This window comes from Mustela erminea, chromosome 19 (genome assembly GCF_009829155.1).
Source record: "Mustela erminea isolate mMusErm1 chromosome 19, mMusErm1.Pri, whole genome shotgun sequence".
In the NCBI taxonomy this organism is placed as follows: Eukaryota; Metazoa; Chordata; class Mammalia; order Carnivora; family Mustelidae; genus Mustela; species Mustela erminea.
In genome coordinates, this window is record NC_045632.1 from 59,246,051 (window position 1) to 59,266,258 (window position 20,208).

At 58.2% G+C, this 20,208-nt stretch overlaps 1 protein-coding gene across 6 annotated transcripts in view; it reads left to right on the forward strand.

The window, feature by feature from the left end:
- Positions 1 to 19,998, forward strand: part of BANP (BTG3 associated nuclear protein) — a 118,707-nt gene extending 98,709 nt beyond the window's left edge. For 5 of the 6 annotated variants that reach the window (XM_032324950.1, XM_032324951.1, XM_032324953.1 and 2 more), the window contains one exon: positions 1,774 to 2,441. In XM_032324950.1, the coding sequence (XP_032180841.1) occupies positions 1,774 to 1,845 (72 nt within the window). In that variant the 3' untranslated portion in view covers positions 1,846 to 2,441. Of the gene's footprint in view, positions 1 to 1,773; positions 2,442 to 19,620 lie in introns of those variants that run through there. The other variant, XM_032324952.1, reaches the window with a different exon arrangement.
- The last annotated feature ends 210 nt before the right edge of the window (positions 19,999 to 20,208 follow it).

A 20,208-nucleotide genomic window follows, 5' to 3' on the forward strand; every position in this document is an offset into this window, starting at 1 on the left:
CTCGATTCCTGCCTGGAGCGTTTTCAGACCGACTTAGTGAGTCTGTGTAGGAACAGGCCGGGAGTGAGCTGTGCGCCCACAGGGGTGTTGTCCCTGTCACAGACCCCGTGCGGCTTGGACTCGGTCCGTCAGCAGGTGACCCAGGAACGGGGTGGCCCTGGGCCTGTTCTTCCCATCTCATCCTTGGGGGCTCGCGCTCCTGTGGCCCCCCCGGCGCCTCCCGTAGATGGGCCTGTGTCTGCAGAGGGAAGGGGTCCCTGACTGTCATCATGAAGGCTCTGCTCTTGGTGGATGTACGTCGAGTCTGCCGCAGGACAGGCTCAGGGACGTGACCTTCTTCCTGGAGAAGGCGGCGTGCAGCTGAGGAGAATAACCCAGGAGCCGCCATGGGGCTGGAGAAAGGGTCTGGCTTTTCCTGGGCAGGACCCCAGGGAGTTGGCCCATGTGATGGGCCCTGCCCCTGGGAACCCCTGTGCAGGCAGATGCCCGAGTTGAACTCCAGGGCTGCCCGGAACTGCCGGCTGTCTTTGGTTCCCTACAACGTCTGGAACTTTCTGTGTCATCTGGTTGGAGTCCTTTCTCTCCATTTCCTGCCCGAGACACAGGTCTGGCTGCTGCATTTTAAGGACAAAAGAGAAGGGAGGGGGTCCTCATCAGGGCTGGGGTCCCCCCAAGTCCCCCAAGTAGGTGTCCCCTCATCTGAGATCCACGTCCTGTGGGCCCGAGTCTGAAGCTGCCTTTCCAGGGGATGAGGGGAGTCACTCTGCGTCCTGGGGGCGCTTCTGTACCCTCCTGCAGCCCCCTGCTCCCTCCGCCTGCGGCTGCCACCTGCCTGGATCTGCTTTCCCTCGCCCGGGTACGTGCGGGGGCCTCCCGGGTCGGGTCGTCCCAGCTCCGTCCTCCCTCCTTACCCCTGCCTGGGCTGCTGTCCCGGGCTCGGCAGGCGTTGCGGGCGATGCCCGTGCTGAGGGTGTCACCCACGGGGCCTCTCGCTCTGCTCAGGAAGCCCTGCATGTGGTGTCCTTTGCCGCCCGAGTCCCAGCAGCAGGGCCTCTAGGGTAGTGGGAGCCGCAGCCCCAGCCGCACGCCTCGGGGGCTCCTGCCTGCCCGTGTCCCCGGCTCTCGGCCTCTACCGCCTTCACTGCCTCCTGCCCGACCTCTCTCACCACGGCTCCTTTGGGGCAGCCGGACGCCCCCCTCTGAGGGTCCCATCTTTGTGACCTTGTCTTTGATGGGCAGCTTGGGGGAGCCGAAGGACAACCGCCTGCTGACCTCTGTTTGGGGGCTCATTCTGGTCCGTGGGCTTATGTTGCCGCTTGTTCTTCCTGGCCGTTTGCTCTTTCTCTCCAGCCTCTGAGTACACGTTGGGATCAACACCTGGAGCTCCTTGGTTAGAACTTCTTTCATTAGGGAAGACAGGGTAACTGCCCCTAAAAGGGTTTTTGGGGGGACAGTGGAACGGTTTTTGTAAGAAGGCAGATTGGTGACCGAAGTTCTAGGGACAGGACGGTTTAAGCGCCCGGAAGATGGTCCCCAGTGATGGGCAGGGTGGGACTGGGAAACAGGCCCCAGCGAGCCACAGAGCGTGTGCGGCAGGGTGGGTGGGGGGCGTGGCAAACAGAAGGCTCTGAAAAGAGGGACGTTGGCTCCTTCCGGCTCTGCTGTGTGTGTTTCTTCCAAGCCCGAAAGCCACTGGTGCTCTGCGACCGGCGAGGAGCCTGGCCTCGCGCGCTGGGTACCCGCATAGAAAGCCTCCTCTCTCCCCTCTTGCAGACGGCCGAGACCCTGCAGCCCGGCCTGCAGCCCGAAATGCAGCTCGAGCACGGAGCCATCCAGATCCAGTAGGCGGGACAGGCCGCCCACCCACCACAGGACCTAAGATGGAGCCGCGGCCGTGCTCTGCGCCGGCTCCAGCCTCCCGCCCCGTCCCGCGCGCCCCGGCCCCACGGCTTTGCACGGAGGGGACTGCACGTGTTCCGTTCGAGTGCGTCGGAAAGCCTCACCTGCGCGGACAGGGGGTGTCCCGGTCAACACAGGGTGCCGGTAACAGCCACCGCCCCTGCCGGAAGACCCTTCCTTTTGAGTCCCACTGTTGGTGTCCAGAGAGAGAGAGGGAGGCACAGCGTGGACTGCGTTAAGTACGTGCGGAAAATCAAGAACTACGATATTTTTCTCTGTTCAAACAGCTTTTTTTAATTTGCTATGGTGTTTATAACAAAAGAGAAAATTGAAAAAAAAAAGTGGAGTAGCAGAAGCCTTTTGCTGTGTGCTCTGTTCCGTGTAATGAAAATAGGTATTTGCAAAAGACAACTAACGATTTTGATGGAAATATTGCTTACCTACTTTTCTAGGGGGAAATGCTCTCAACACTGTTAATTATGCATTTCTAATGAAATAAAATGTATTTATGACCACAGCGGCTTTGTGTCTTTTCGCGTGAAGAGCTGCTTCGCCCGGAGCCCGGCCTCCTTCCTGGTGGCTGCATGGGAGTCCCGCCGTGGGCCCTCTCAGCTAGACGGGAGTTGTGGGGTCCAAAGGAAGGCTGTGGCTGTTTCTCCCGGTCCCACGGAACAGGCCCTGGGAGTGGCTCCCCGGGTCACCGAGTGCCGTACCACGGCATGCCCCCTCGGACTCGGGCCTGACGCAGGCAGACCCCGAGTCACACGGGCCTTTCCCGGCTCTAGAGTCCCAGCTTGGGGGGGTCCCCAGGGCAAGTCATATCCAAAGAAGTACGGCGTCTCCTATAAAATTGTAAACCGAGAGGGGGTGCCACACGGATGTCCTGGAGGTGGTTGGCGAGACGCACGCCCAGCAGTGCCTGCTCTCCCTGTCCGCTCCGTCCGGCACTTGCCTTGTGGGGGCTGGGCCTCCCCACCACAAAACCGCATTCACCGACTCAGACCATGGCCACTCAGTGCTTTTTCTGGAAAGGGTTCGAAGCTGCCGTCCCAAATCATTGCGGCTCTCCCAGGCTGTGCCGTAGGGGCCAGCGGGCTGCGTGGTTGACACAGGGGCGGGCACGCTGAGGGGGGACGGCGGGCTGGGGCAGCAGCTCCCGGGAGTGGGACGGCACCTCTGCGTCCCCTGCCTCCCACTACCGCCAAGGGGTGGGGTCCGTTCTCCCGTAGACAGAAATGTCTGGAATCCCGGAGAGAGAGAAGAAAAGGAAGATCACGTTTAAGGGATGCCAGGAACAGAACAGATCCTGGGCAGAAGGAAAAATGAAATCATGCCCAAGCCCCCATGCAGCGTTCAAGGCTAATTCTGAAAGCAGGTGGAGAGAAAGGACAAGCCCCCGTGCGGGGGAGGGACCAGGGCAGAGCACGGTCAACTTCTCCGCGACCTCCGACGTCGGGAACGTCGGCCTGTGCCATCGAGGCTCCGAGACCAGCACCGTGGCAGCTCCTGCTTGAATGCTGAGGAAAACTGGGTGTTGTTGGGAATATTTGGGACACTTCGAGTCCGACCCAGCATTTCCGTCCTGGGTGTAAGCTCTACACGTGAGGACACAAAGCACGTGTCCACACAAACCTGTACACAAGCGGGCACTGTGGCATTATTTGTATTGGCCCCGAAGTGGAAACAGCCAGGTCTGTTCACAGACGCACGGTAAGCCAGGTGGGATCTTGCCATCTACACGTGGAATATTACTCAGCCACGCAAAGGCATGAAGTTCCAACACGGGCGTCGGGCCCACCGAGAGGGGCTGTATATCCTACAGTCCCGTTTCTAGGAAGTGCTTGGAACAGGCCAGTCCCCAGATAAAGGAGCGACAGCCCGTGGGGCGGGCTTTCGTGTGAGGAGGCCAGAATGTTCTGGAATTAAATGGTGTCATTGGCCCAGCTCTGTAAACACACTGAAAGTCGCTGAAGTCGACACTTCTTACAAGGGTGAGTTTTTCAGCATGTGACTTGATGTTACTAAAAATAAAGGATGACACTTCAGAAATAGTTCACGGACAAAACGGGGGTATTACCTGCAGATGATTCCTCCTGCAAAGGAAGTTGCAAGGAATTTCCTTCAAGAACAGGAGTTCGGGCCCAGGAAGAGGTTTTAAAAGGAAGAAGAATGGGCGAACAAATGAAATGAAACAAGTATGTCTAAGGGCTGGGTTTAAAACTGTCCATGTTGAAATTTTCAAGTATAATATTTTCAAATATGATAATACACTAGGAAGATGCTGGAAAAAATGACTTTGTTCAGACTGGCAGGAAGGAGCTAAATTATTTCAAAGGCCCTTTTGATTGCCCTGGAGAAAAGAGATTGAGATACTGTCCAATGTCCAGACCTGGGGGTTTACTACCCTTGACAAGCGTTTAAGAAATGCAGTATGTGGAAACGGTTAAGGTGGCGGATGTGTGACCAAGGAGCGGGGTCTCGCTGGCGTGCAGAAGGCCACGTCCAGCAGCCACGGAGTAAAGTCTTGCCATGTGCTCTCTGGAACATTTTCAAGGTTGGCCTCGGGCCTGATCGTAAAGAAGGCCCCCACACACGTCAGAGGACCGATACCTGCAGACCGCACTCTTGGACCAAGTGGCACGAAGTTACAAGCTAATGAGAAAAAATGAGCACGTTGGCAAATGTTTGCCGGTTAAGTGGTGTCCTTTTAAAATAACCCGTGGGTCAAGAAAAATATCAGAATGGAAAGGTGGCTTTAATTACCAGTTAAATGTGGCTGATTAACGTATCAAAACTCGTGGAATACGTCGGACGTTGTGCTTGGAAAATACCTGTTTCCTTCGGATGTAGTCCCAGAAGTGGGACTTGTGGGTCTTCTGATAGTTTAATTTTTAATTTTTTGAGGACCCTCCATATTGTTTTCCTTGGTGGCTGCACCAGTTTGGAATCCCAGCAGCAGTGCACAGCTTTTTTCCCACATCCTCAAACCAAGAGTCAGACGCTTAACCGGCTGAGCCACCCAGGGGCCTTTGATTGTGGTTTCAATTTGATTTCTGCCGTATGATACCCAGGATAGGAAACAGCGTAAATCCTTAGAGTTCTCATCCCAAGAAGAAAGTCTGCCCCTTTTCCCTTCTTCCCTTTCATTTTCTTACATTTACATAAGAAGGTGGGTGTTTGCTGAACCTGCTGTGGTGATTCTTCCACAATACGTGTAAACCAAGCCCTCATGCTCTCTGCCTGATACAGGATGTATATTGGTTATTTTTCAGTAAAACTGGAAAAAAGAAGGGTGGGCATCTTTGTCTTGTTCCTGATTTTAGAGAATAAGCTTTTAGCCTTTCACTGTTGAGGTGATATTAGCTATGGGCTTCTCACATACAGCCTTTAGTAAGCTGAAGTAGGTCCCTTCTGTACCCTATTTGTTGAGACTTTTTATCATGAGAGGACGTTGTGTTTTGCCAGATGCTTTTTTGGCGCCTATAGAGATGACCCTCTGGTTTTTATTCTACATTTTGTTACCACGGTCGATCATGCTTCTTGATCTGTGTGTGCTGGATCGTCTCCACGTGCCTCGTGTCCTCACACTTGATCCCGGTGTAGGGTTTGCTGGTCTGTTGTCGAGCATTTTCACATCTACAGTCATCTGGGATATCAGCTTGCCGTTTTCCTCTCTGGTGGTGTCTTCATCTGGCTTTCATATCAGGGTAATACTGGCCTTGTAAAATGAGTTTGGGAGTGTCCTCTCAAGTTTTTTGGAAAGCTTGAGAAGGATTGGCATTAATTCTTCTTCAAGTGTTTGGAAGAATTCATCAGTGAAGCCATCTGGCTTGGGCTTCTCTGCGTTGGAGGTTCTGATGACTGTTTAATGTCCTTGTTACTGGTCTGTTCACATTTTATTTCTTCATGATTTCATGGGGTAGCTTGTATTTTCTAGGAACTTGTTCCTTCTAGGTTGTCTAGTTGGTTGGCACATAAATGCTTACAGTAACCGCATAGGATCCTTCTGCATCTCTGTGGTGTCAGTAGTAATGTCTCCTCTTTCATTTCCCATTATATTTGAGTCTCTCCTCAGTCTGGCTAAAGATTTGTCAATTTTGCTTATCTTTTCAAAAAAACAGCACCCCCACAGTATATATGCATTTGTTGTTGCCGCATCCCTTCAGTGTACCGGTGAGTTAACCCCTTTATCATCATACGCTGGCCTTCTTTGTCTCATTACAGTTTTTAACTGAAGATCTTTTTTTTTTTTTTTTGAAGATCTTTTTTTTTAATGTAAGTGTAGCAGCCCCTGTTGGGTTTGGTTTTCCACTGGCCTGGAATATCTTTTCTACCCATTCACTTGGAGTCTCTGTGTGTCCTTAAAACTGAAAGGGGGTCTCTTTCTAGACAGCTTGTGGTTGAGTCTTGGTTTTGATCCATTCAACTCCTCTGTGCCTTTTGATTGGATAATTTAATCCATTTATATTTAAAGTATTAGGAGAATTACTAATGCTTTTCTTAATTGTTTCCTTCCTGTCTTGTAGTTCTCTTGTCCCTGCGTTCTTCCCTCTCTCCAGTGATGGTTGTCTGAGGTGACGCTCTTTGATGCCATTTCCTTTGTAAGGTTTTGCTTTGCTGTTACCATGAAGCTAACTTAACGTCTCTTTAAAGTTGGTAACAACTTCAGTCACATGAAAAACTACTCTTTACCCTTGCCCCATTTTATGCTTTTGATGTCACATTTTATATCTTTTTATATTGTGTATTTATTGACGAATTATTATTATTATTATTATTTTTTAAGTTTTTTCTTTTTCAAGTAAACTACACCCAGCATGAGGCTTGAACTCATCCACCCTGAGAGCAGGAGTCCCGTGCTCTTCAAACTGAGCCAGCTGGGTGGCATCCCCCGACAGTTTTATTTTTGTATTTTTATTTTTTTTAAAGATTTATTTATTTATTTATTTGACAGACAGAGATTACAAGTGGACAGAGAGAGGAGGAAGCAGGCTCCCTGCTGAGCAAAGAGCCCGATGCGGGACTCGATCCCAGGACCCTGAGATCATGACCCGAGCCAAAGGCAGCGGCTTAACCCACTGAGCCCCCCAGGCGCCCCCCGACAGTTATTTTTAATGTTTCTCTCCTTTACCTTTTGTGCTAGAGTCAGTGATGAGCACGTCCGCACATGTGGCGGGTTGTTCTGAGTTCGTTCCCTCACCTGCCTCCATGTGTCCTGTATTTCTGTCTGTCCTGTGTTACTCATTAGCATCTGCCTGTCTCCGCCTGCAGAAGTTCTTTCAACACCTGTCCTAAGGCAGGCTCGTGGTAATGACCTCCCTCTGCTTGAGTTCGTCCTGGAATGACTTTCTGTCCTTTGTTTCTGGAGGACACCTCTGCTGGTCGTTCCGGTTGGCAGCTTTTTCCTTTCAGCGCTCTGCATGTATCCCCCCCTCTAGCCTCCGGCCCACATCGCTTCTGCGGAGAACTCCACCTAGAGCCTGTGTGGGTTCCCTGGTACACGAGTTGTTGGCTCATGGCTGCTTGCAAAGCTTATCTTCCCTGTGGTTTTAGAGTTTTATTATAATGTGTCCTGGAGAAGATAATTGGGGTTGAGGTCTGGGGGGCCGTCGTGGAGCTTTGTGAACTGGTATTCCTTGAACTCAGGTCCTGGCACCCGTCTGCCTCTCTCCTCTTGGGAGTCCAGCCATGTGCTCATGGCTTCTCTGGAAGTTCTCCTGGAGCTCCCGTTGGGGTCTCTTCCCCTTTCCTTGTTCTCTGTGCTGGGTAAGTCTGGGGACGTGTCTCCTGGCGCCATCACTGCCCTTCTGCCGGACCTGTCCATCCGTGAAGCTCTCTGCCGAGGGCTCGTCTTACTGTATTCTTCAAGGTCAGGATTTCTGATTTTAGAAAAATGTTCTCGCTCTTTGCGAACTTCTTCATCCTGTTGTTTGTGTATTGTTTCCCAAATTTCATTTAATTGTGTTTGTTCTCTTATTGTCCACTGAATTTCTTTGAGAAGGTCATTCTGCCTTCTCTCCAGACTCTCTATGGCCCTTCCTTTTTTAGGGTCAGTTGTTGTTCTGTCGGTTTTCTTTTGAGATGTCATGTCTCCATGATTTGCCGTGACCCTTATGGCCTTGTGTTGGTGTCTGGACTCTAGTCTGCATGGACAGGCGCTGGCAGGGATGCCTTTCACAGTCTGTCCATCCAGAAACCTGGATGAGCCCTCTGGCTGTGTGCTGGAGTCCTTGGGCAGGTGGCCTGGTGCCCGGGTCAGCAGGATTGAGTCTGGACCCTGCGTTCCCTGCGGACCAGCGCTGGAGTCTCTGGGCCACTCAAGGCGCGTACCTGAGCCCCCCACCCCTGCTCATGGGGAACGTGTCCGTCTCGGTGCAGAACTGTCTTTCCTTGGCTCTCCGCCACCAGGGCGCTGGGATCCCCATCTGCACTCCTCAGCCATTGGAGGGCATCCTTCTGTGGCATAGGCGTTCAGACGGACTTTCCCGGAGGGGACGAGTGCCAGAGCCGCTGTGCCGCCGTCTTGCTGACGCGGCTCTCACTCGCTCCCATCTTCACGAAGCCTCCCTGAACTTAGAGCGCTCCAGCGAGGAGAACTCCAGGCACAGACGACTTCACTGCTCAGTGCTCAGGCGCGTTCGGGGAAGAGCAGCGTGTTGTAGACCCTCCGCGGAGAGGCCGCGGCAACGAGGAAGCCTCCTGTCCTGTCTTGTTTCCTGAGGCAGCGTGACCTTGACGCCCAGACCTGACAAGGGTGTTTCAGAGAAAGCAAGGAGGGAGAGAGGGAGCGAAAGAGCGTCGCCGAGCAGGCTCCCCGGAAATCCCGAACAACCCGGAACCACGCACGAGCCGGGCTTCGCGGTGTTGCGTGGCGGGAGTGGACGAGCAGCTCGGGTCGGGCTCAGGAGTGCCGGCGTGTGCGTCCGAAAAGCCATACAATTCACATCCATGAAGAGATCAACTGCGTGGTCTTGGCAAACAGAAAAATCATTTGTGCGGTTCAACACCCTTTCGTGAGTAAGGGGCTCTTTCAGCAAACTAGGGGCAGAAAGGAACCTCCTTAGTCAGCCGAGAGCTCGGACGAGCACCCTGCCTCGTGGGGCGGCATCGGCCGCTCTGTCCCTGGGTGAGGTGGAGACAGGCCTGTGGCCGTCTCGGGATGTCTGCTCTCCTCACGCCGGAGCCTGGCCAGAAAAGGAGATTGAAAGATGTACACCTTGAAAATCCAGAAAGGAAACTGTGGTTATTTGCAGAGAAACGGTTACACATGAAGAAAATCAAGAGAAATCCACAAGAAGCCCTCAGGAGCAGTGAGTAGAGTTTGCAAGGTTGCTGGTCACATGCTCACCGTGCAAGACCTGATTCTAGTTACCAGGAAAAATCAGTAAGGACTAGCACAGCCTTTCAGACACTAGAGTTACGTAACGATTAACAGACGGTTCCTGGGACAGAGAACTACTGCGCGCTGTCGACGAACACCCAAGGAATGGAGCATCTGGCACATGGGCGGGTCGGAAGCCTCGGAGGGTCCGTCCTTTACTGGATGGGGGATCCCGTGCGCTGCGGCTGAAATCTGTGCAGGGAGTTTTGGTGGAATTCGACAAACTTGTTCCGGAGCGTGTTCGGAAATGCAGAGGGCCAAGAAGAGCAGAGATCGTCTTGAAGACCTTGAACAACTTTGGAGGACACTGTGGACGCAGGGCCTCGGGGGATAGGACGCCCACAGGAGGACCCGCTTGTGTGGGGTGTCTCGTCGAACTATGGACGGTGCGGCGCAGGGAGGAAGGTGCTGTGGTCTGTGTGGTCCTGGGTCAGTTAGATACGCCCAGGGGAGCAGCTGTGAACCCCGTCCACGACATGTCCCAAACTCAGCGGGGCAGCACGTGCAGGAGACACCACGAAACGCCCGGGAGGAGTTCTCGCTGTGAGCTCAGCGTTGCAGAGGCTTCTCGGCTGGGTACGGAAGGACGAGTGGAAGGAGGCGCCCGGCAGTGGAGGCTCTGGCTCACGAAGGGGCAGGAGGGCAGAGCGGGGTAGGCTTCGCCATCCTGTTGGCCGCGGACAGGTCCCCTGGATCAGTGAGGTGGTGAGGCTCCCTCGTTCCCGTAAGGTAAGCACCCAGCATCATGTTTAAATGGCCCAGACGGGTGGGGGAGGGAAGCTGTTCTGATCATTTCTAGACACAAGCGATGTCAGTGTCATCCTTGCTGCCGAGTCACGGAACGAGCAGCGAGCAACGAGCAACGAGTAACGAGTCACGGAACGAGCAACGAGCAACGAGTAATGAGTAACGAGTAACGAGTCACGGAACGAGCAGCGAGTAACGAGCAACGAGTAACGAGCAACGAGTCACGGAACGAGCAGCAAGCAACGAGTAACGAGTAACGAGTCACGGAACGAGCAACGAGCAACGAGTAACGAGTAATGAGCAACGAGTCACGGAACGAGCAGCGAGTAACGAGCAACGAGTAATGAGCAACGAGTCACGGAACGAGCAACGAGCAACGAGCAACGAGTAACGAGTCACGGAACGAGCAACGAGTAACGAGTAATGAGCAACGAGTCACGGAATGAGCAGCGAGTAACGAGCAACGAGTAATGAGCAACGAGTCACGGAACGAGCAACGAGCAACGAGCAACGAGTAACGAGTCACGGAACGAGCAACGAGCAACGAGTAATGAGCAACGAGCACTGGTCCTGGGAGCCCACGGACAGGCACGCAACCAGCGAAGACCTACCGATGGCCCGTGAACATCTGGACAAGTGCTCCTCTCACTGGGCAGATCCACGCCGCCACGAGATGCCGCGGCCGGGAAGTTTTACAGCACGCTCGGTGTGCAGCGTGGGAGCTGCCGTGTGTGCGGGTGGAGTCCGGGCGTGGCCTCACACCCAAGCCAGCACACGCGCCCCAGTGGCCCGTGGGACGCCCTCCCCGGCAGGACGGTGACTTCACAGACCAGGCTGCCTTGCGCCATGGGAACAAAGGAGTGGCGGCCTCCGCAGTGAGGCCAGCGGTCCGCGCGTGTGGTGTGGGAAGAAGGAGGACATGGTGCGACCCCACTGATGCTGTCCGAGACCAGGCAGACGGCCACCGGTGTTAGCAGCCCCCAGGGGGCAGAGGCCCTAGTGACCCCGGAGCCTGGCGTCACGGGTGCGGCGCTGCGTGCTTTTCTCTGTCACCCTCCAATTTAAAAGGTTGTGCTTTTTTTATTTTTAAGATTTTATTCATCTGTTAATGAGCGAGAGAGAGAGACCCCAGGTGGGGGGGAACAGGGGAGGAAGCCGCAGGCTTCTCGCCGAGCAGGGAGGCCAATGCGGGACTCGGTCCCAGGACGCCAGGATTATGACCTAAGCAGAAGGCAGACACTTCACCGACCAAGCCACCCAGGCGTCCCTAAAAGGTTGTCCTTAAACAAAAGACGGAATTTTGCGACCAGTAGACCCACACTGAAAGGAGTTTCAAAGACTGTCCTCTGGGCAAAGGAGAGTGATCCCGGCCAGAGGACCCTGAGTGCGAGGGCCGCACGGATAGCTGAGTGGTCCCAGAAACTGGGCTGGACAGCCGCGTGGTGAGCGTGTCGTGGAGGAGGGGTCACGGCGCGTGGGAGACTCTGCCCTGTGTGGGCTGGGGTCTTGCAAGCTGTGCTTCCTTATCCACGGCAGGCCTGGAAACTGTGTAGAGCGTCCAAACGAGCGGCGGGGCGGGGCGGGGGGTCGCGACCCGAAGAGCCCCGGTCAGTGCAGAAGAGGGAGGGGAGGGGGCGGACAGCAGGGGCGGGCCGACGTGAGCGCGCGGCGATGTGCGGGGCTCCCGGGAGGAGGCCTCCCTGCCCGCGGTCCAGGCACGCGTGCTGTTGGGGCCGCAGGGCCCCTGGGACGGCCGTGATCCAGCACCTGCTGCCGAGCCGCCACCCTGTGTTTAGGAGGGAGGGCCCCGCAGACCCCTCGCTGGTGGGGGGACCCCGAGGGCTGTTTCGATCATGAGCGCAGCCTGGTATGACCTCAGAATAAGAGAAAATAGCAGCGTCTCAGCCGAGGCAGAAGCAGCCTCTGAGAAACGTCATCCCTCCGGAATGTTGGGGAAGGAGAAGACATTCTGGAAACAAGGAACCTCGTGACTTGGTCAGGGGCTTCCACAGACACCAGACAGCTCATGGCCTGCTGCACACGTCTCCAGACGGCCCGGGCTCCCGTCACCACCTGGGGACAGGTAGTGGGTAGGGAGAGACACATCGCAATGACGCAACTGTGTTCTAGAACGTTCCAAATAATTTCCGAAGGTAAGATCTAAAATAATTGCCAAGGATAAGTTGTTGGAGCCGTTAAGAGAACTCAGCAGTGTTTGGGGTATCGAAGTCGACGCACGAAACGCTGCATTTCTGTAGACCGGCAGCAAGCACTTACCGAAACGCTGGCCAGCCGTCATCTGTCTAGGCTCACGGTGTCTTACGGGGTCTGAAATACCGGCTTCTGAATCCAATTCAAGACGCACGTGGTGTTCTCAGGGGAGGCCTGTCCCGCGTCGGCGGGGTAGTGTGCCATTGGTCCCGGCCTGTCCTCCTGTGCCGCTGGCCCCCCACTTAAATCCTGAGCCCGGGGGGCGGGGGGACCTGTGCACCCCACGTCGGGACCGCCTCCCCCAGCCCGGACTCTGCGAGCCGGCCTTACCTTGGCTCCCCTGGGCACCCTGTCCTGCTACCTGCATCCGCTTCCTATCACTTGCCTTGGAAAGCCCCGAACTTGGAAAACTTGAATTTTTGCCTGCACCCACGACTGTGCCTGGTGAGCTGGGCGACAGGCCCCCGGCTGGGTGGTGGCACGTTCCCTGGGAGACCCTGCCCTCCCCGGTGGACGCTTCACTCTGCCTGGTGCTTTCATTCTTCCTTCCGCCGGCGGGCACCGGCCTGCCGCGTCTCCCCGTCTTCACCCCCCTCGGGGTGCTCCCTGACGTCATCTGCGAAGCCGTCAGGAGGGAGGTTCCGCCTGGCCGCCCCCTGACTCTGCCTCCCGCCGTTGCCGTGAAGGAACCACCATGCACCCTCGTAAGCCCGGCCCACCCGGCCCCATCCCATTCCCCGCGCACCGACAGGCCCTGGGAAGGTGGACAGGCGTGAGCTCTGGGTGCTCATGGGCTGAGGCAGAGGACACAGGAGTGCGTGGGATCTGTGGGCCTCGTGTGGGCGACGGGGGCAGCTGCCAGCAAGCTGGGGAGGGCAGCCTGGCCTGGGGCCGCGGCCGATTTCCTGCTCTGGTCCCTGGGATGGAGCCAGGCCTTCCTGCGTCTCACCCCCACGGTGGTCAGACGGATGGTGGGTTTTATCTGAGGCCATCAGAGTCCAGCCGCAAAGCCACTGTGGACGCTCACAGCTTGGCCACCAGTGCCGACTGAGGCCAGTGTTACCTGAGGAGGAGGAGGACCTTCAGAGAAGGCCAAGCTTGCCTGCGCAGTGGGGACAGCCCTGTCCTGGTCTTGTGCCACGGCACCCTGGAAGGGGAGGGCGACAAGCCCTGCGTAAGGAGTGGCCTCCGCCTTGTCGGTGGCCCTGGAGAACCGGAGCTCAGGGCGCATTGTCCTTCGGGCAGAGTGCGCGGTGCTGTCTGCTCCCGGGTGGTGGCCCCTGGGGCATGGCTTCCTGCTTAACGTGGCGCGAGAGGCCCAGGCTGGAGGCGGCGGCAGGAGAGGTCAGAGGCCAGGTGCATATTTCCTGTCCCCCACACCCCATCCCAACACTGGTCCTGTTGGGGGCCCTGGGTTCTGCTCCCCGCTCCCTGCCCTCGCTGGCCCTGCGCTTGGGGACCATCCGCACCTCCTGATTGAGGAGATGTGCATTTGACTTTGAATTCAGGTCCCAACCCCGAGGCTCCCTTGTGCTCGTCTCCCACGATCCTTGCGTGGAGCTCCAGTGACCCCGCTCTGTCTCTTCTGCCCGGGGCAAATGGCTTTTCCTGAGCTCCAGACCCAGCGGCTGAAGCACAGGGCGGAGGTCCCAGCCAGGTACAGGTCGGAGCAGAGCCAGAAACCCACGGGTGTTCGGGACCGCGTGGGTGTGGGCTTTGCCCCGAGTTGTCGTCTGCGCTGTTGACGAAGCCGCGGAGCAGAGGGCTCTGCCTGCGTGGTCTCCCGGAAGCCCGTCTGTGGCCCCGGGAGCCAGGTCCGTGTGAGTCTCTCCGTGCGCCCGGAGTGGTGGGCCGCTCAGGCCGACCTCAGCATCTCGGCCTCCCGCCGGCTCTGCGCGCCCTCCCAGTGGGAGCCCGCCAGTGGGTCCCTGCTGTCCCAGCCGCCCGGAGTGGTCTGCGTTGCGTGGTCTGGTCTCCGCGTGCCCGGAGGGCGTGGCGCTCGGCGGCAGCGCCGCCGGCTTGGTCCTCCCTGAGCACATTTTCCCTCTCCCACCCTCCCACGATGATGCCGGGAACTTCTGAGGCTGGTGCCCACCCGGGCGGGGCGGGCTCGGCTCAGACACCCCTGCCCCCACATTCTCACTTTCAGAAGGGCCTGTCCCCACGTCCCCAAGGCACATCCATTTGAAGTCACTGGTGAGTGACCCTGGTCTGGATTCCGTTTTCTGGACTGCGCTGGGCAGAGGGTCGAAATGCCCGGCACAAGGAGCTGGAGGGAACTTTCTTCACTGTGTCCTTGGTGGCCACCCCGTGGGCTTGCTTCCGCCAGGACTGTGCTCCCATGGCCGTGCTCCCCTGATGGCCGTGCTCCTGTGGCTGTAAGCGTCCATGAGGTCGGCCTCGTGAGGTTTCCTAAGTGCATCGGCTGTGGCCGCTGTCAGTGCACGCCCCCACCCTGCCGCTGCTGGTGCTGGTGCTGCGGCGAAGCCCAGGGGTCCAGCCGACGGTCAGCGTTTGGGTCTGGAAGGGGCGTGTGTGGCTTGCTGTCTCTTCTAGTGGAATCGCGCTGCTGCTTGCCGTCCTGGGTGTGGACGCAGGGCCCAGGGAGGTTCTGGCTGCCCCAGGGCCCAGGTCCCCAGGGACAGACGGTGACCCCGCCAGCACCGAGCCTCCAGGCAGAGCGGGAGTGATGAGCAGTCATCACCGCGGCCGGTCTAGGGTCCCGGACATGGTGGTCGCTCCTCTTGAAGAGGCCCCACAAACTGGGTTTGCCCGTCACCTCGTCTGCAGCTCTCAGATTTCTTGGACCCAGTGGAAAGGGCTCTAGTCGCAGAATGTGGGCGGTGGGTCTGATTTTCAGCTCGTTTCCTGTGCCCTGTCCCTTGAACCCTCACAGTTACCACACGTCCCTAATAAGCCAGCCCAAGGTCTGCGCACAGCCTGGGCTGAGCTGAAACCCCCAGAGCTGGGGGTGTTTCCTCGTGGGGGACAGACACCGGCCTCTCTCCTGGGCAGAGCCTGCTGCCCTCTGGGCCCTGCCTGTCACGGGAAGGGGATCCAGGAGACCCTCTCCAGACCCCTGCCCACAGGCCTGATCTGGTTTAAACGTCCCTCCAGGTCACTCTGTTCGACCATGTCCCACCTAGCCCTCCTCAGGGCAGCCCGGCTGTCAGGACGAGGGGAGCTGTGGGCCCCGGGCCCTCACCCCGGCTGCCGGCTCTGTTCCCTGCAGGGACCTCCGGGTGTGACCATGCAGGGGCCCCTGGCCGGCGGCCAGGCCGAGTGGGTGTGGGGCAGGCCTCCCCATGGATCCCAGGCCCAGGCATACCTCAGTGAGGACCTCGTGCCGGCTGGCGGGCCTGGGGCGGCTCCAAGAAGCCCTGGAGCCAGACCCGGCTTATCACGGCGAAGCAGCTCCCGCCTCCCGCCGCGTCTCTGACCGCCGGCTTCTCGAGAATGATCTCAGGGCCGAGGGTGTTGCCGACTCGGGCCCGTGGCTGCAGGCGACAGGGACAGCCTGTGTGTGCTCTTTGTGGCCGCCAGCCCCAGACCTCGCAGATGGATCTCGTGTGTCCTCGGCAGAATTTGCTTCACTCTCGTGCTTCTCTCTCTAGCCAGGACCGGGCCTCCAGAGGCCCCAGGCACGGCCCGAGTGCTCCTGCGCCGGCCTCAGCCCTCCCTCCTCCCGCTCAGTGGTGAGACCAGGGGCGTCGGGTCACCAGTAAGCTGGGAGTACCAGGGCCTGGCAGCTCAAGTAGGTACAGAGGTGGGTCAGAGAGGACCCCGTGGTTCTCAGCCCGTGGAAATTCTGACCCCGCAGGACGTTGGGCAACATCTGAAGATGTTGTTGGTTGTTAGGACCAGGGAAGGGGGTGCTCTGGGCTTCTAGTGGGTGGAGGCAGGACCCAGGACCCGGCGTGAGGAGTGAGGCGAAGGCAGTGGGAGAAGATCCCTCTAGTGAGGCCGGGGGTCTCAGAGCAGCCGCCTTCCCATCTGCACGGCATCCGTTCCTCGTCTTGGCCAGGACTGGGCGGGGGCAGTGGGAGAAGATCCCTCTAGTGAGGCCGGGGTCTCAGAGCAGCCGCCTTCCCATCTGCACGGCATCCGTTCCTCGTCTTGGCCAGGACTGGGCGGGGGCAGTGGGAGAAGGGATGCCCTGGCCCAAGGGGTCTCCCACCCCGATGTCTGCAGCGGGGGCCACTGGAAGAGTGGGCCTGCATGCACTTCCCATGGAGGCTCAGGGTGCCAGGGGCATGCCTGTCCCTCGGGACCTTGCTTGAGCCCATGCCCTGGGCTCCTCCTTACCAACCACCCCTTCGGGCCGAGGCCCCGGGCAGCAGAGTACATGGTGGACGGTGGGGGTTCCGCTTGGATCAGGAGAAGCTGAGGGGCCGTCCGGCAAGAGCTGCAGAGGTGGACAGGTCTGCCCCTCACGCAGGGGTTGACGCTGGTCAGGGAGACAGGGGAAGCCATGTGGGCCTGACACGGACGACACAGCAGGGCCGCAACAAGGCGAGGGGGTGCCCGCAGCGCCAGATAGGGCTGTGGCGTCGGACTGGCCCTGCCCTGCCCTGCCCAGCACCTGGGTGTGTGGGCTCAGCTCCTGCATACTCTGACCTCGTGCTATCTGAGTGCAAAGCAACACCCTGATAGTCCGTGGGAGCCCCGTCCCTGCTGGGCCAGAGAGCACACAGGGTCTGTCCGTCTGTGCTCTGCCTCGGGCTGTCTGTCCCACTCCGCCCACTTTAGTCCATGCAAGTTCCTCATCTCCTCTTGGCCTCGGCGCTCGTCTGTCCTGTGCGATGTCTGGTGTCTCCCAGGGATGAGCCTCCCGTGGGGCAGGGCAGCAGGAACCGGGGCCGGGCCTCTGGGCTGGCCGCTGGGGGAGGGGCTGGACTTCGGTTCGTCCCATTCCTGCTCCTGGGAGTAGTGACTGTCAGGGTGGTGTTTGCCAGGCCCCCCTGCTGCAAATTACTCTTTTTTTCTCTATCATAAGAAGGATTTTGTGGAAAAATACTTTAAAACTATATGAACACTTCACGCTTCCTCACACTTCCATTATTTATCCGTTTGTCTGAGTTTGGACTCGGGAACTAGTTTTTTTTTTTTTTTAAAGTGTGACCTGTCATGCTCAGCGAGCCCCATGAACTGGCTCCCGAGTGTTTTGACAGCCCCTGGGCTCCTGGTTGGCTTCCTGGCCACCGGTGTGTCGGAACCTTCCAGAAGCACGTGATGCTTCCTGGCTGGATGGAAATCTTCCGTCTCTGCAGGGGTCCTGCTCACTGTTCGTGGAAGATGGTGTTTGGAAACCAAGATCTGGAGGCTAGGGGTGCTCGGGACCCTTGACCTGGGGTGTCCCTGCTCCCAGGGTGTGTGTGTGCGTGCATGTGTGTGCACGCGTGTGTCCGCACAGACACACCCGCTTGCTCACACGCTCGTATGTACGTTACCTGCTACTGAGTTTCCCTGGTGCGAGTTCCCCCTCCCCTGGTCGAGCGGGCCACGTTTTCAGTTCTTCGATGCACAGAACCCCTCTCTTGATCCCGGCTAGGATTCTGCGGCCCTTTGGGAGTCTGGGCTGATGGCAGAACTGGTCGGGGAGGCTCTCTGACCAGGTCTCTGGAAGGGTGCATGGAGTCACTGTGGTAACAAGCCAAAGGCTGAAAAGCCCTCTCTGTGTCCAGGATGCGTCCATGAACCCCAACTTGGGCGTCTGCTGCAGACTTCTAGATCCCTCGCTGGAGGTCAGGGGCCGAAGGCAATGGGCGGGGCTTCTCCAGGCCCCAGGGCATGCAGATGAGAGGAGCAAGTGTTATTAAGCTTTTTTTTTTCTTTTTTTAAGGTTTTATTTGACAGACGGATCACAAGTAGGCAGAGAGGCGGGCAGAGAGAGAGACGGGGAAGCAGGCTCCCTGCTGCACAGAGAGCCCGATGCGGGGCTCGATCCCAGGACCCCGAGATCATGACCTGAGCTGAGCTAAAGGCAGAGGCTTAACCCACTGAGCCACCCAGGCGCCCCGGAGCGAGTGTTTTTAATAAACCAGCTGGGATCTGGCTCCGGGGCCGTGGCGCAGAGGAAACAGCGCTCCAGACTGCGTCCGGGGCTGGCTGGGACTTCCGGCTTTCTGGAGTTGTGAGGAGTCCCCAGCTCTCCACTACACAAGACGGCACCATCCCATTCCCTTGCTCCTGGGCCAGCAGGGCTTTCTGCTCGTTGGACTTGCCATGGAGCAAGGGAAGAGGCAGGGAGGGAAGCGCGTCCTGTCTGAGCAGGCGGCGGTCCAGGGCTCGCGTGCCCGCTCTCCCTCTGCCGCTGGAGGCGCGCGGTCTCCTCCACCCGGACGTGGTTCATCAGAAGGGAAGCCTGCCCGCCTGCGGCCCGTTTCCTTTGTCACTGCCCCCCCCACCCCCCGCCAGGCCAAGCCTGCCCCTGCGTCCCGGAGGTGTGGCCACAGTTTGGGTAACTGACTGCTGGTGCCCTGACCTGGAACTGGAGAACATGGTGGGGGCACGTTGGGCAGTGAAGCAGGGGGCTTGGGGTTCAGGAAGGGGCTTCTCCCTGTGGTGCTGAGGCCGTCCGCCGTCCGCCGTCCTTCGTTCCAGGCTCCCTGCACAGGCGGTTCAGCCCTCACGTGTCCAGACGTCTCTTCCCATCACAGCCCTTCCTCAACCCGAACTCCGTGGTTCCTCGTGCCTCCTGGGCTAATAGCTTCTGCCGCATCGACTGGCATTTCCTTTTGTGGCCTGAAAATACCCTCTCAAGGGCCCAGAGGACCCCGTGTCCTCTGGCGGGGGTGGTGGACTGAAATCCAGTGGAACGCGCAGTGTGTGAGTTCGATCACCGGCAAAGCTGTCTTCTCCACACCAGTGCGGGCTTGAACTCGCGGCCCTGAGATCCAGATCTGAGCTCGGCTCAAGAGTCCGACGCCCAACCGGCTGAGCCACCCGGGTGTCCCGAGCTCTGGGTTTTTTTTAAAGGGGCCTCGTCATGTCTGATCACGATTAAAAGTTAATGACAACTGTGTCACCCCGGGGCACTTCGCTGCTCTTTCTCTTGCTGCTTCGGTCTTCAGGTGCGTGAGTGGAGGGGGCGGTCGGCGCCGTCCGTCGCCTCAGCTGATGAGGAGGTGTGCGACGGTCCCCGCCTCGGGCAGGGCGCTGAGCTCATCTCTGCTGACCTCGGATGCTGTCCCGCGGCTCACCAGCCCGGTCTAACCTGGTCACTTTCAGGTTCCTCGGTCTGACCCTTGACCTTCTCGATGCTCTATTCTGCACCACTTCCCTGTGGGCCTCTCTTTAGGACGGTGCTGCGGTGGGCAGCCTCTCCGATGACCTCATTGACCCATGCATCTTGGTTTTGTCACCTTCCCACCTTGCATCAGGTCCAGTTCAAGTGGCCAGTGGAATATGGTGGTGCTGGCGGTGCTGACTGCTGAGGCTGAGCAAGCTTCGTGTTGGTCCCTTGAGTCGTGCGCCATGAAGGACGCCCATCACCGCCGGGACGCTCGGGCAGCCCCGTGGAGAGGCCGCTCGGAGAGGCGCTGAGCTCCGCGGCCGAGAGCCCCCCGATCCTGCTGGCCCGGCCGTACCTCCAGACGAGACTGCAGAGCCGGCCCACGCGAGCCCACGGCCGCACACGCGGTCGCAAGCGAGGCTGCCCCCCATCAAGCCCTTTCCGGAGAAAAGGGGTCCGGGTCCCACTTACAGTTGAGCAGCGCTGTCGCCTGCCACAATATGGAAAATAAACCTGCACTACTGGGCTGAGTGACGGAGCGAGATTTGTGGGGGGAGCTCGGAGGGCGGCTTCTCCCAGTGGCTCGTGAGGGGAGGCCTGGGGGGGAGAGGAGCTCCCACAGAGGGATGTTAGAGACCGGGGAGACACGCTTCCATGTCCGAAAACATCTTTCTCATTCGCGGGGGCAGTGGGAGGGACGTGGACGCTTTGGGGAATCAGGATACGTGGCGGGGCC